General features: G+C 46.2%; 5 protein-coding genes across 5 annotated transcripts; 1 reads left to right on the top strand and 4 right to left on the bottom strand.

Moving 5' to 3' along the window:
- Window positions 1–1,393: 1,393 nt before the first annotated feature.
- Window positions 1,394–2,790, bottom strand: EV420DRAFT_1129332 (uncharacterized protein). Its single transcript, XM_060465974.1, has 3 exons — window positions 2,269–2,790; window positions 1,957–2,212; window positions 1,394–1,910 (listed from the first exon to the last, which is right to left on the bottom strand). Exons 1-3 carry the CDS (start codon window positions 2,555–2,557, stop codon window positions 1,490–1,492), a joined length of 966 nt encoding a protein of 321 aa, XP_060323738.1. The 5' UTR covers window positions 2,558–2,790; the 3' UTR covers window positions 1,394–1,489.
- Window positions 2,791–7,626: 4,836 nt separating this feature from the next.
- Window positions 7,627–9,841, top strand: EV420DRAFT_1485835 (uncharacterized protein; the record flags this gene model as incomplete). The annotated part of the gene is made up of 7 exons (XM_060470294.1): window positions 7,627–7,841; window positions 7,898–8,181; window positions 8,235–8,491; window positions 8,743–8,937; window positions 8,986–9,168; window positions 9,222–9,470; window positions 9,524–9,841. The coding sequence occupies 7 exons, from the start codon at window positions 7,627–7,629 to the stop codon at window positions 9,839–9,841; spliced, it is 1,701 nt and encodes a 566-aa protein (XP_060323737.1).
- Window positions 9,842–9,997: 156 nt separating this feature from the next.
- Window positions 9,998–10,687, bottom strand: EV420DRAFT_1279046 (uncharacterized protein; the record flags this gene model as incomplete). Its single annotated transcript, XM_060468114.1, has 2 exons — window positions 9,998–10,229; window positions 10,281–10,687. 2 exons carry the CDS (start codon window positions 10,685–10,687, stop codon window positions 9,998–10,000), a joined length of 639 nt encoding a protein of 212 aa, XP_060323736.1.
- A 1,498-nt stretch (window positions 10,688–12,185) lies between these two features.
- EV420DRAFT_1230535 (uncharacterized protein) lies at window positions 12,186–12,338 on the bottom strand (the record flags this gene model as incomplete). The annotated part of the gene is made up of 1 exon (XM_060466538.1): window positions 12,186–12,338. A coding segment is annotated over one exon (153 nt), but the record flags the coding sequence as incomplete, so codon positions are not given.
- Window positions 12,339–12,581: 243 nt separating this feature from the next.
- EV420DRAFT_1279061 (uncharacterized protein) lies at window positions 12,582–15,071 on the bottom strand (the record flags this gene model as incomplete). The annotated part of the gene is made up of 4 exons (XM_060468115.1): window positions 12,582–12,907; window positions 12,960–13,367; window positions 13,470–14,769; window positions 14,823–15,071. 4 exons carry the CDS (start codon window positions 15,069–15,071, stop codon window positions 12,582–12,584), a joined length of 2,283 nt encoding a protein of 760 aa, XP_060323734.1.
- Between the last annotated feature and the right edge of the window lie 229 nt (window positions 15,072–15,300).

Raw genomic sequence — 15,300 nt, 5'->3', positions numbered from 1 at the left:
GAAGCGAGGCTTAGAAGAGGTTGGAGAGCGTTGAGAACCAGATAGGTCATAATACGGGTAGGTCGTACGACTAGAGCCTTGAGCGAGATGGAATCCTCGACAACGGAGGGAGTGAAGCTATGACGAGTCATGTGTCGGAATCGATATGGCATACTCGATGGTCAAAAGAACGCGATCACGATCCTTCAGATGGTGTGGGGCAGACTCTAGTAATGCTGATGATCGTTGTTCCGAGTAATAGCCTATCCCTCAGCCTGAGCTTCAACGACATGAGCTTCGGAAAATTGCGTGCTGAAAACGTGCCTATATTGCATAACCGATTTATCCACTAAACAGAGAGGTGTGATGTTCTCCACGGTCCTGAATGCCGTTCCCACAAAAGGAATAGAAAGGTCGGCGAGAACGATGAGAAACCAGTCACGAACGAGAGGACGACGTCGATCGAAGAGACGGGTTACTTGTTCTTGTTTTCTTCCGTCAGACGGACCCCATGCGTAACATTTCAGTGCATATCTGCACCGCCTAGGTTGGTTGGTGAGCTTTAGTAAGATTTTTCCTGCAAGACAGCAAGCACGACTGCCGCCCACCTAGCATATGCCCACCTTTGGACAAACCGAGCAGCAGACATGAAAACAGCGTTTCTTTGATTGGATTTAGCGTGTTGGCGTTTACTCAGCTGAAGGAACCTAGGACGGGGCCGCGACTTGTTACATGTCGATCGAAGGAGCGTCGTTAGAAGGCGCTGATTCATCTATACGGGTGGGTGTATCGTAGACGGTAGTAGAGATTCTTTTTTTTTATTTAAAAAAAAACGCTTCACTTAGTCACTTACGCTGTTTTTCTCGAGATCATCGATTCAATGTCCATTCCATTTACTGCTCGATAAAGTAATGCACGCGATGGTGTAGTCGGGATGGGATAAAATTATTGCTGGCTGCAGATATAACATTGATTCCAGCGACTAATACTTGATGTTCAACAAGGGGGGGAAAGTCGCGATAGCGTAAAACAATACCATCAGATTCGGTAACTGGCTGTAGCTTCCCCCTAATAACAGTTCTCGAGGGATTCTTCGTAAGAGTATAAATTCTTCTCATGCTGGCCGGCCATGGATATAGAGACTTGGAATATACACACACCGAGTTATTATCGCCAAATTTCATCAGGCACCCATTTAATTAGATCGCTTGATACTAAGCTCCACCTCTTCAGGTCACAAATTATTTATGGAATCTCGCATAAGAGAAACATGCCCGCCTACCACCAAAAAGATTCACCACGGCAAAACCACAAATAGATATCCATTGAAGCTCGACCTATCATAAAATCACTCTTCCATGATCCCGTCTCCCGATATTTAAATAGTTAATGAAGACCATTCCCTCTGTCCCACTGTCTCCACGCATTCAACCGCCAATTTCCTTCAGTATATGATTCAAACTCATCTTCAGCCGATGGCGCGTGTCTGGATTAGCAGACGATCTCATATTCAAAAATGGCCTAATTCCCCACGAATCTCTCGTCTATGGGCCGCTGGAGCAGGAACCTGAGTTGTTAACGTGTCGGTGGATGACTCGGCGTCGTAATGGAATACGGCTGTAGGCCGCTGTGGCATCTGATTAGATGGATGGAAGAAATCGCTGGGATGCGCCATCATCGATGGAGTTGCTGGTCCGGTTGGCCTTCGGCGTCGCCGGCGAAGGTAAAATGCCAGTGATCCCGCCAAAATGACCAATGCCAATACCCCTACTGCAATGGCGCCTCCGAAGGTTTTGGCTAAGCTCGAGGAGGATGTGGTGGCCAAAGAAAGAGCGGAAGGAGCTCCTGATGACGGTGAAAAAGATTCACTCGAAGTAACTGAATCTTGTTGTGTGGACAAGCTTGGTAGCAGGATAGACGACCGAGTGTTCCTTCAAGAAGTGAGCACGAAATCGAACGATCATACCAAGGACGTACGTATAAACAACATAATCGAAAATAATGTATGACGGCTTCGTCCCCGTAGTCTCTATAAGCAGCGTGTGATCTTCGTCGCTCAAAGATGCATTGCTATACGCCAGAACATCGTACTCAAACTGGTATGTCCCGTCAGAATCATGGCTATAGCTTCCTACGACTTCTCCGTCCATACGCAAATCACATATCGCATCGCTCACAAATCCTGTGCTCTTTGGATAGTTGGAAATGATCAGGTAAACGTAGATCGCAGAGCCTGAAAACGATACGTTAGTCTAAGGATGTCTTCAAAACGAAAACGACGCAGCGTACCATGGAATGTAAGCCGAGCAGTCGTATTTCTCAGAGACGGATAGTATGTCACCCCAGTCCATGTGCCGTTCATCGCCAATGAATTGTCCGGCACAACGGAGCAATCGCTGCAATGGGAGGCGTTCTTCCACACGAGTTCGCTCACGTTCGAAGGTTGACTAGCCGGACTATATTCTACTTGGAACCCAGTCAGCTCATCCCCGAGCGTATCATCGATGGTGTGGTTGAACAGCTCTCCCGCAACGAGGCTGTTGAAGAGAAGAAGGGGAAATAGAGTGAAGAACGCCATGGTGCCACAAAGAAGACGCAGACAATTCAGCCGCCGACAAATCCACGGCAGCAATGTCGTGGGAAACGACACGACTTCGCATAGAACTCATGGCAGTGGAGAGGCAAAGATAGGCAAGTACTGAATTTACACAGCAGCGCTTCTCCCACAGTACGTGATATTGTGGATCAAAGAATGTCTAGCTGGTGAAGATACTTGATCACGGGATCCCGGAAGAGATATAGACGTGATACAAAATATGTAGAGACTGAAGGAGGAGTAAGACGGTTTGCTCATGGTAACAGGATATCTATGTTGCAGTTAAAACAAGGTGATACAGGTGATGGGGTGTAGACGTACCATCGGTCGTAGTAATGCTTATGTTTTGATCAAAACGACCGAAACACGGCAACGAAGAATCGAATTCACTTATCGAAGCCCCGTGATCGTGAGCATCAAGAACTCATGGTCCTGGTAAAGGAAAACCGGTAGGTCGGCGTGGGAAATGTAGCCAGTTACTCACTTAACAGTTGATGACACGTCGATATTGAGCCCACTGTGAGCGGACGATATAACGTTGCGCCACAGATCTAAGAAACTGGATCGGCTGACTGCGAGCCTGGGGGTGGGTTGGCATACGTTCGGCCTGCCAACATATCACGTTGATCTAGGCATGATATCGGAGCTATGCGAGCATTGGAAAGAAAAGGATATGTACTAGTTTTGACATAGCCTTCGCTCTCCGCAGCGACGCAAGGCGTAGTTAGTTGGGTGTTCTGACTACTACGATGAGATTATTCAGGCGGCGTAGTTGTATTAATTGAATGAATTTACGTATTAAAAAAATCCAGCCAAGTCCGGGGAGTGGGTTCAAAGTCGGTCGAAAGGAAAAAAGTCAACGAATTTGACATAATTCACGCAGTGCACTTTTTGACCGGAGAATTTGAGCGAATATAATGAATCTATGTCGTATTCGAGTTTATGAACTGCGATCCTCATTAAATCGATATACGCTGAGAGAAAATTGAACCATACCAGCGTTGCAGAGGCGAGCGATAGTAGATGAAAGTCGCATCGGTCTCGTCCCGAGTTGAGTAGGAAGTAACCTGTTGATAGGAAAGTACGTGAACTTGCAGACAGGAAGCATTCACGGAATGAATCCGTACCAATGAGCGATCGCTGCTGGCTCACGGTAGGAACCAAATTATTCCCGTTGACGTTTATTGCAGGGGTCGCTGTTCCAGTGGCCTCGTAGGCTGCATTGTGCGTTCTGCGCTGAAATACTCGAAATATCAAAGCCACACCAGAAAGGGAAAATGATCCGAACGTACTAATCCTTTCAAATATATCTCCTCTATAGCCAGAGAATCGTATGTTCCGCTTCTTGATAGCGTGAAGGGTTTGAGACTTCCGTTACTTAACGATGGGACCTTGCTTGTTTAATCTCATGAGGGCCGATGACGATAGTAGCATAATTGGATGGTTGAGCATAGGAGGCGAACGAGTGGGAAAAGAATCCTGCGGGTTCAACGATAGTACTAGATCCTTATGCGGAATCAGAGAAAATGCCGCCTGGAAATTGTTAAAACGGAGAAAACACCGCGCTTGGAATAATAGTGCGGTACGATAAGCGTCGCGGTTGATCAACGAAACGAATACCTCTACAGAAAAAGATCTGGAGCCAGTCAGCCTTTGCGTGAAGTAAAGAGTGAAATTTTCACCTCTGACCAATGATGTTTCGTCCTGATCAAGTGCCGCAGAGGGGTACTGTCCTTCATTTTTGAGCTCCACAGGGACTAGTACCGAGGCATCGAAGACAGAACGTCCTTGAAGATCGCGTTATGGCGCGTGATGGTGGTGGTCAGAAAGGAAGCCACCACCGGGCCGGTCTCCGAAATGTCGGTTGATCTCTTTCCAACACCGAGGAACTGGAGACCTCAATCTCTGCGCGGGGTCATAATCGATACTACGGTTCTTCGACTAGGATTTCACAGAAATGTCGTATTTCTCTGGCTCGCAATCCTAGGGTCTTCTTCCTCCGGACCGTGTGCATCTTGTTTTGGGTTCTCGGAGGATATCATTCTTCGACATCTCTCTCGAAGCTTAGGATTATCGATAAGAAGGCTTAACTTTTAATTTCGAGCACGCTAAATCTCAACTACGTCCGGCCGTTTAGCGGGCAACTGCTTTTCAACAAGTGTAGAGGACTTCGTCTAGGGTGATTTTCTCGACATAAGCTAATGGGTATGAGCGTCTCGCTGGGTTCCTGGTGCTGATATTGATCTCTTCTCGTGCGTGGTTTGTTGTTCGATGGAATAATGACAGTACCGGTCTGTCATAGCAATGCGAAGCCAAATTTTCCGCTCTTAGGAATGGCGGTTTGCATATCAAAATTACTCCGAGGATACGAATCTTGTAAGCCGGGCGACGTGAAATATTGGGCTGGAAAGTAACTCGTGAAGCAAACGTATTCTTTATTGAGAATTATGCGCAAACACCATGCAAATCTCCTCTTGATGAGCTGTCTCGCAGTTTAACTGTTTTATTTCCTTAGCTGATAGTTTGGACAGGAACATTGCTTTTCTTTCTCGCACACGGTACCATAGCACCACTGACGTACTGGCTGTTATGGTGTACTTCCCCTGGCTGCGGCGGAACTTCTTGGAAAATCGTGTGTATCATTGTTCAAATATTTCTTTCATGCTTGTGAAGTCTGCGTTGAGCAGAACGACCCATCACGCGAGAGCGAAAGCCGTGCGGAAAGCCACTCTTGTCGATGAACACGTATTGCTCAGTAATTCCCCAAAAGCCTCGAGTAAAAAGCGTGAACACTGGTTAACTTCAAATGAAGGGAAATCAAATTATCGCCGCCTCCACTTTTGGACCCATCGCCTGTCCCTCTTCCATTTTAAACGCAGGAATTCTATCTTCTCTTCTTGGTGAAGGCTATTTCACCGTCCCTCCTCGGCTGTTCGGTGAATTAAATCCGAATGTCGCGTGTCCTCCAAATAGTTACTTCTCGCCCATGTGCACGAGCAGGTGGATTAAGCACCGGTGGAGGAAGTGTGGCTTGAAGCTGTGCAAAAAGGAGAGTTATCTGCGTTCCCAACTCATTTGTTGAAGCGCAACTTCAAAGCATCTAGGCATGCAACGACGATGCATCAAGTGAGTTCCGAAAACGAGCAGTCTTTCCCTCTATACATAGGGAATGTGTATGCAATCGATGGAAGAGGGAGTTAGTAGTTACTGCTCGGCAGAACGATGTTGTATCCCCTAAGACTGTCAAAAAGAGGACACGAGTCGGGCGCGGGAGCCGTCGAGCTAGGCCAGATTCGAGCCGACTATGCAATGTGAGCAGCACGGTACTAGACAACAACGGCAAGGGATTAATGGTTTTGGATGTACCACCGCTAGCGGCTACACTTGTTGGGGCAGAATCATGCGCAGTCAGGGATGTCCAAGGTTTGAACCTGAATACCGCGACGGCATGGTTGGGAAAGGAAGAAAGGATCTGGGAGAGACGTTTGAATCGGTGGCGAGGGCATCCTCCGAGTACGCGTCGACGGTGGCAGCTCTCTGTGACCTCAGAGTCGTCCGTTTCTATCCATCTTGAATATAGTTTGTTGGGATTTGCACCTTCAAGCTCATACTAGAAGATTCCCGAAGCTTCGGCTTACTCATTTGTCACGATACTTAGATATATTTAGTACTTTTGGTAGAATATTCTAGATACTTTGTGTAGTATATAAGGAGCTCATTAGGAGCTCTAGTAGCTAACAATTTAGTATTATTCCTACTGCAAGCCTCCCACTGCAATAGTTCCAACATAGTTCCCCTGGCATCTATCTGTTGCCTATTCACGTTAGTCCATAACTGTCACATGATCGAAAGGGATTGATACGTGCCGGCCTAAATGGCGAGTGCAGTGGGAGGAGAGAAAGAGAGGGTGTCAGCCCCGGATCCGATCTCGGGCTGATGGTGCTTAACTGTGCCACGTGAACGCATTCAACCCTAATACCTTGAGCAAACCAAGCCCGTATCAGTTCAGTGTTATTATTTTGGAAAAAGTATGAATTAATACTAAGCTAATCACTGCGTTCAACCCCCAGCTGTAAAGGGTCCAAATAAGACTGAAAATCCCGGCCGGCCACACCTTAACATACCTATAAAAGGCACTGGTGACTACATCCAGAATAGCTGTGTGAAAGTCTTCTTTCCTCCAGATTTGTAAGTCAGATACAGTCGCTATCTAAATAACGCCTGCAAGGCCCACATCAGGGGCAAAGCCTGCTACGTTGACCCCTCTTGAAGCCTTGTTCTTTATATAATTATGATGGTTTATAATAAACCAAGTTTATGTATAATTGATTGATCCTGCGAGGTTTACTGGCTATAATTCCTGCAGGAGAGATTGAATCAAGGCCCAAGGGTTATTCAAATCTTGGCTTGCGGAAAAAACTCAAAGTCATAATCAATAATAGTCAGCATTCAAAAAATAGTAGTATGAATGAGAGAGTACTACCCCTTGAAATGATTCACTCAGTGGTGGTGGCTTCTGCTGCTGAGAGAAAAAGACTCGCTCGGTGGCAGCATTCTGCCGCCACCAGCTCGCATTTTCTCTCAGAGTTCAGTCAGAATCCTTGGCAAGATCGGCCGAACAACGCCGCAGAAAGCGTGATAGTAACAGAGGGTCACATGTAAACAGTGACAAGCGGTGACTGTGCCACCCCGAAATTCTGACTTAAACGGAAATTTTGAAGCGCTGGGCCGTGAATTTCTTCCACAAATAGAAAATTCTATGACATCGGACTTCGGGTTAAACTCAAAACTCGGCTACCACCATCCCTCTATAAGACCTACTACTAACGTAGCAGGAATGATGAATGCCTATAGAATAATGATAATCTATACCTAGTCAGAGCCTGAAATTGTGAGTGCACCAGAGCCTAGATATTGTTGTGGTCATTATCTTATTATGCAAATGAATGAGGTCATAACAGGTCATGATATTCTCCATTAGGTAGTCTAATTAACACATGATTTTGCTTTGACGTGACACGCCCTTGACCGCTACTTTCCTTCATCTTTCCATGACCCCCGCTCTCCTCAAGCCCATATGGATGCCCCAAGACGTCTGGGATGGTCTGGAAGATGCTGCGAGAAATCTTCTCGGAGTGACAGCTATCGTCAACCCAGAACTTGAAGGCAATTCAGGCCACCAGATCCATAATGCAATGTATGATGGACCGCACAAGCCAGATCCTTTTGATCCCAGGGAACAGGAGGCTGATCTATCAGAAGAAAGGTGAGTAGAAGGTCATATGAAGGGCTTTGACTCACTTCCATCCTTTGCTGTTGCAGGTCATCCACCACCATACCTGCAGATCCATCAACAGGAAATGTCCCTGGGAGAAGTAGCAAGCCTGTATCTACTAGGCAAGTTTTAGTACCATCAGAGTCTGAAGAGAAGCCTTACCAGAAGAGTTTTAATCATTCGCTATGTCCAGTCAGCCCCAGGATCCGTTGCATCGCCAAGCGCCAGAAAATCGTGGTCCAGATCAAATCTTGCAACGAAAACAAGCAACCGCCTCACAAGTTGCAAAGAAGATGCCTGAGAAGAAGGGGAAATCTGTGGGAACAGAGCAGTGAGTGACATGCATGCAGTTTGATTGATGCTGAGGCTAACATCGTCTGGTAGACACCATATACATACACAGAAGTCTAAGCCTGTATCGCACATGTAAGAATGCAACTGTGGCTGTGAGGAATTCACTGACCATAGGGCCCTTCAGCGTAAACAGCAATTCTGCAGCGAAGAAATCACGTCGCCCACCAACAACAGGAGATTTCCATCGGATGATGGATGCTGTTGATGGCCTACTGGAACGGCAGGCTGATATGATTGATGTGATGCACGAGCAGAATGAGGTGTTGACAAAGCTTCAGGAAGAGCCTGTGAAGAAGAGGAAATGAATTGGGGGTGAATCAGCACAACGAGGCAGAAAAAAGAAGCCATTGGGAAGATGTACACTTAATGTTGATGCTGAAGAAAGTGATTCGGAATCAGAGAAGGATGAAGGGCCTCCCTCAGACTATGAAGATATGACCTGAGGAAAACAGTGGTCACAGCCGGTTACCCGAGCTAGAAAGCTTTTGAAGGTTAGAATTGCATCTTAAAGAGTGAAATCATAACTGAACACTGGCAGAAAATTGATTTGGAGAAGTTCCGTGCTGTTTGCAGTGTCAAAACCGGTGACAAGTGGCCAGCTCCAGGAAGAGTCCATACAAATGCTGAAACGCACGAAGTCTACATGACCCCTGTTTTCGAGAAGAATGTCCTTTATGAAGATAATATGACAATCTTCTGCAAGGTTGCTCATCTAGTCAAAGAGGATATCAAGGTGAACTTACAATAAGCATCATGAAAGAAAGCTCACCCTGCCATATAGACCAAATGTCCAGAAGACTTGAAGCACTCGAAGGTTTATTACACCCATGAGACTTTGATTGACTTTGCAAAGGACACTTTTCATGGCTTCAAACCAATCGTGCAGGCACAGGTCAACGAGGCAAAGGCAGCAAAGGCAGCTGTTAATGGTAAAACATCACGCTGGACTCAGAGGCATGCAACTGTGAGTCAATTTTGTGAAGTATGTTATTGGCTTACTGACATTGATTCCTGAAGGCATGTTCCCAATTGCTGAAAGCCACAGGTGAATATGAGAAGGAGTATGGAGTCAATCCAACTGACCTGCTTGCAAATGAGTACATGTCGGATTATGCCAGCGGACCAGAAGATGACGATGAACTGAAGACTGGCTGGAAGCTTCACATGGCCAAACTTGCAGGATTCAACATTGAAGCATTGCCAGAAGATGTATATGCTCAGTTGACATTCTGGGAGCACATCCGACCATGCTGGCGAAGTCAAGAGGTAGGAACCTAGCATTTTACTGAACTGAGTGCTGATAAACATAAACTCAACAGTTCACAGACATACTTTACCGGCTCAAAGACAAATACAATGAGTTGCGAACTGAGCATGAGAGAAAGATGGTCTGCCCAATTCGAGTGATGAATAGCGGGCACAACACTGTTGTACCAGCTACCAAGGCACCCTATAACTTTGGGATTGATGAGGCATGGTGGAACGAGCATCAAGATGACCCAGAGTACACTTACCTTCTTTCTGATTGGAATCGCTATGAAGATCCTGCTGGTTTTGGCTCAAACAAATTAGAAGAAGCTCAAGGAGATGGAGACGCACCTTCTGGGGACACATCTGGAGAAGAAAACCTTGTGTAAAGAGAGAGACAGAATGGAGCCATGTGCTTTTTGCTGGAATTTGGACCTTTGTACTTTTACTCTGATATGCAATTCGGACTCAGACTTGGACCATGGACCTGAAGTAGAACTAGAAGCTGTTTTATGCTGTACAGATATCCTTTGTTCAATCAATATCTAGAAGAGAAGAATGCTGTAGATCATATTAGCAACACTCATAAGTGACATATGTTGAGAACGTACCCTGGGCAATGTCGTTGTCACCCACATGGGTGGCCGATACAGCTTTAATTCCCCACATGCAGCTGGACACCAGATGACTTTGAATGGGATCACGCTTGGAGGTACCCCCAGTGTACCAGGTTGATGATAATAGTCATGACGCCAAAATTCAACCTCCAGTTCTGGGCTGTAGAAGCCATGAACGATCGCAAGGACATTGTCACAACAAGGAACTTACAAATCACTCCAAGGATTGCCATTGACAGCACACATATCCAACTTCGCCATCCACAGAATCTCGGCCCACAGGATTTCGTCCATAACTGAAAGTTGGTCATGGCGGAAAATGTGGGTGATAACACCGGTATATGTTTCGTCATTCCATACAACCTTGACAATTGAAGAACCTGCATTTTTCCGCTTTGTCCGAGACGTTGGTACAATGCGACGACCATCAAGAATTGCATACTCGAAAAACTGTGCCTTCTTGTTAAGAGGTTTTGAGTGTCTGACTGCAGGATTCAAGGGATGATGGACTTTGGGAGAAGGGCCCGAATTATAGTGCTGGACAAGGGTATTAGCAGCAATATCAGAGAGCGGAGTTTTGTTCCTGGAAACCGGCGGTCCAACCACCACACGGATCATTGACAGAGCTATAGAACACTTTAGTATCAAAGAAAGGAAGAGCTCAAATGTACATACCATCTTCAACGATTGCTTCCGGTGTAATATCCTGTGTTGCCACCTGAACAAGTCCTCGATCCTCACCACCTCTTTGAAGAAGTCTGCTGATAAAGATTTTAGCAGCAGCATCCTCATCAGCAGCAGCCAGGATAGCTTTTGACTGGTACGTGGCATCAGTATACATGAGAGACAGAAAGCAAGGTGTCTTACAATAGCGGAGAATTGATTCTGGCATCCAAAACTATGCAGCATGCTGACTTCTAATTGCCTGTAACGCACTAACTTGGATTGAACAATGGTTGCCTCTTAACTGTCACTTGCGTTCGGTGATTCAGTTGTGAAGAGGGCATTGCAATCGCTAAGTAAGGTACGATAGTCCTTAAGCACGAAACAGGGAGTTTCTGTGTGAAAAGTTAGGAGTGTATAACTTTAGCCAAAGCTGGGGTGTAAGACCACAGCAAGGCTCGTTTAAATACATTGTGGTATTTACTAGTATGTACCGCTCCTGTGTCTCGGTGCGTGCTGTCCCAATGCAGCACTGTCTTCTATGTCCTCTGTATCATATGGTGCTTGGTATAGGAGAAGCCCTCCTGCGAGTAAGAAGACTAGTGTCCATAGGGCACGGTCTTCTGAGGAGTGTACGTGGTGGCTTGTCCATCCTAGGGTGTGATCACAGATGACCTAAAGAAGCGTGACTGGGTGAAGAAGGATCCGGCCCATAGAGTGTGATCGGTCTATGGGCCATCAAACAGATCATGCATGTGAGCGGTGGATCCAGGGACCTATCAGGGAAGTGTTGTGGCAATGCTCCGATGATGCGGTGTGAGCGTGATGACACTAGAAGTGCTCCTGCCAGTGGGAATGGCATTGTCCATATGGTGCCGCCTCCCACCGTGTATGGCTGCAGAGCCCATGACAGAGTTCCAGTGATATGGTCCGTGGCACGAGGTGATGCCGTGTAGGCGTGTGACCGAGCGGGTCATGAATGATACCGGTCAGGTACGAGGAGTGATGACGAGAGTCGAATGACGAGTTGCTGTGATGCTGAGATAAGATACCATGATAAGATAAGATAAGCGAAAAATAGGGGTGAATTCATGACAATATTTGCCACGTACAATGATTGGAAGTGGTACTGTTGTGGCAAATTTATATTCATCAGCACTGAGCGAACCACCTGCAGGTTCACCTAGCTGGAGAGGTAGCTTCCCAGCCCATAGTGGTGCCTCGAACTGGTCAACAACGATCATCAAAAGTGTAAAAAGGTAGGGATACAAAACTCGCTTACCATTGATAGAAAGTCATGTATGATATCAAGCTCTCAAGGCTGTGTCTCAGTAGAAGCTCGCAGTGAGTTCCATTTGATAAATTGAGTATACCATTGATTTTTGGCAACATCTACCGATATGGTCAACTCATGTTAGTACTCCCTTGAAATAGCCGTCAAATCAGAACATGCACCTTGAAGTATAGCATGCATTGGATCAATAACAGTGTCCCATACTAGATCAAAGTAGTCTAAGCACACAAATTCGGTCCAGCGAACACCATGACATTTGAAATAGTCGGCTCGCTCAATGTCAGAGGTGAGGTTTTTCCATTCGAAACAATGCTGGCACATCAGGAAAATGCCAAATGCTATGTAGCCCCACGCCAACCCTACATACTGGCAGTACACTCAGTAACCTCGGTACCCCTCTGCCAAGTGTACATAGCTCCGTGTACCATTAGGTACCACATGCAGAGTCTATATGTACCTTGGCATATGCTATGTGCACTTTGTGGTTCAATTCATATTACAGAAGGGCTTTTGGGGGACGAGGGAGATCTAACGCAACTTAATTTTGCATTCATGTCATAGTAGTACAAAGTCAATGTGTCTAAGATATGAATTCACAAAGAAAGTCTTACTTCTGTCCAATACGTTCTCACTTGTCCATGTAGGATCCATTTTCCGCCCTGAACATGGTGTCAAATGACAACTCCACAAAATGTAGGTGATAGGAATTATAGATGACTTCTGCTGCTGGTTTGCTGTTGATCGGCTAACCTTGAACATGCCTGTATGGTCGTTGAGCTTCCGGAGAGGAGTAAACCATTCTACGTAGGCAAGAGGGTGTGGAAAGGTACCAAAACGGTCTGGAAGGGAGAATATAGCCTGGACTTGTGCAACATGTAGTCCTAGAATAAGCCAGTAAGAGTCATGCCTGATTAACACGTCAGGAGCATGCACCTTGGGGCCCAAGTGTATGTAGATCCACCCCCTCTTCAGGCAGTTCTTTCCATGCAAGAACTGTGTCGAACGCAGCCGGTGTTTCCTTCTTGTATCCCCGAGCAGGTTGTGGCAGCGTCGCACGAACAGAGTCCATAGTAATTGATTTTGAGACCTCGGGAGTCGGTGGGATGAAGATATGGAAGTGTTTGTATACGCTATATGTCGCTGGCTCTGACGTCCAAAAATCCGGTGGTACTTTACCAAAATGCCATCGAAGAAAAGCTTCCAGTGCATATACAAATTTTGTGGTGCCAAACTGTTTTTCGAGAGAGAGAATATCAACATTGGTGTATGATGGAGACTTTGCAATGGAATACTGGCATTCACCATACTCTGAAGATGGTTTGGATGTGCTGGATTCCTCGTCTGCATTTGCGTCATCATCTGTGATGGCAGAAGGGTGACTGGATGTCAAGTGGCCGGACTTGGTTCCATCAAATGTCATGGGAACAATGCCTGCTTGTGGACCATCATCATCCTCATCCTCATCCTCATCCTCATCTTCCTTGTCTTCTTCTGGCTCAGCGTAGTTGTCAATTGCCCACTGGAGAAATCTCTGAAATCTCTCCACAGCCTCTCTTCGCATCAGCCACTTCGTCATCTGCCTAATGTATCCCTTCTTGTTGGATGCATTATATGCAACCTTTGCGTAATCGATATGCAACTGCTCCGACGCCTCTGTATTGAATCCATCTGCCGTTCCTCGAGACCGTATCATTGCTGCATAATGCATAGTGGAATGGACTTTCAGGATATTAAAGTCGTTGCGAGCGTTGAGATCAATAAAGATATTTTTGTGTCGATGGAAGGTACGCCATGCTTCTTCAAGCTTGTCCAGACTCTTATCTGTATGCTCTTCAAAGTGGGCATAGTAAATGAAGTCTAGAACTGCACGGACGCAGACTGTGACCTCCCAGGATGCTGATCCTGCAATGACAGACAGAAAGATCTTTTCCATATTCTTGTACTCGTTCCCAGTCCACTGTGTCACTAATGATATACCCTTTTTGAAATGCCGAAGACTTGGATGTCGCGTCATGGCTTTGAATCGACCATCAATCTCATCCTCCGGCTTTCTTCCATCCTCCACATTGATTGTAGACGTTGTCCATTTTATGAGATGGTCCTTGAATACACCCTTATGCAGCTGGTGGAGGATATCTGGGGTGAAACATTCAAATATATTGCAGTGTGGTAAGTCTATCCAGAAGGGATTCACAGGTCGAAGTCCCCAGTCGGCATATTCTTGTGACTTCAACCCTGCAGATGCGTCTTTCAGGCTTTGGATAACGCTCTCTGGATCACGCATTACTGAGCAGACAGGATCGCCCATTTTCTTCGCAGGTGATGTGCACTTTGGACATTGATTCTCCATGCAGCAACCTACGAGGCATTGCTCTGGATAGTCGGCGACATACACAGCCAGAAGTGGATAGACGAGTTGGGTCTTGCCATCAGTGCACAGCATCTCGACACCATCCTTTCCAGCTTTGACTAAGGGTTCGAGTAGTGATCGCATGCATGTATGGAACAGCTGGTATGATTCGATAGCTCGTTGTTTTTTGGAGAAGCACTCAAGCTTGCTGACAGGGAGATAGCCTATCAACATGGTCGCATGTTCTGATGGTTTTCGTCTCGTATCTTTGTTGATATTGCCGATTGTCAGGTATACAGGCCAGGCCTGCTTGTTGCCACTGAAGCGGGAAAGCTGGGTCTTATCAGAGGCCAGTATTATTGGTGCAATTGTAACACCCTGAGGTAAGAGTTTCTGCGTATATTAGTCTCAATGTCACATGCTAATTAGTAGATTATAGAGCTCACCTGTATTTCCCACCACCAATCTGCCGTTGCCATCTTGCTGTATACTCGTGAGGTACCATTTGAATCCTTGTAAATGCGTTCTGGTGCATAGCATATGCAATTTATAAACCGAGGGTCACCGATGAGCTTGCGAACACATGCAACTGGGTCTCTTTTCCATAGTTCCACTTCCTCTGTGCGGTTGTTCCCCTTTTCATCCACTTCATCGCCAACTATCTCGAAGATCTCACACTCCCATTCTAAACCCATTGGCAGTTTATCAATAGTCTGGAATAATTTGCGTTTTGTATCGAAAGCTGGTGCAACGTCTTCCTTAATCTGAAAAGCAAAATCAGGACTCCCTTCTGGTACTAGCATGCACAAGAGTCACTTACACTTGCCAACTTCAAGAAGTTGTCAATTTCTTTCTGGCTGATCCCTGAACGAACGAGCCAACAGGCAAGCTCCCATTCTTTGCAACTTTCAAAGGGCTGCCACA

This window comes from Desarmillaria tabescens (assembly GCF_030435595.1).
Source record: "Desarmillaria tabescens strain CCBAS 213 chromosome Unknown EV420scaffold_74, whole genome shotgun sequence".
Taxonomy (NCBI): Eukaryota; Fungi; Basidiomycota; class Agaricomycetes; order Agaricales; family Physalacriaceae; genus Desarmillaria; species Desarmillaria tabescens.
Note: the sequence above shows the minus strand (reverse complement) of the source record. Positions and strands in the feature narration are given on the sequence as shown.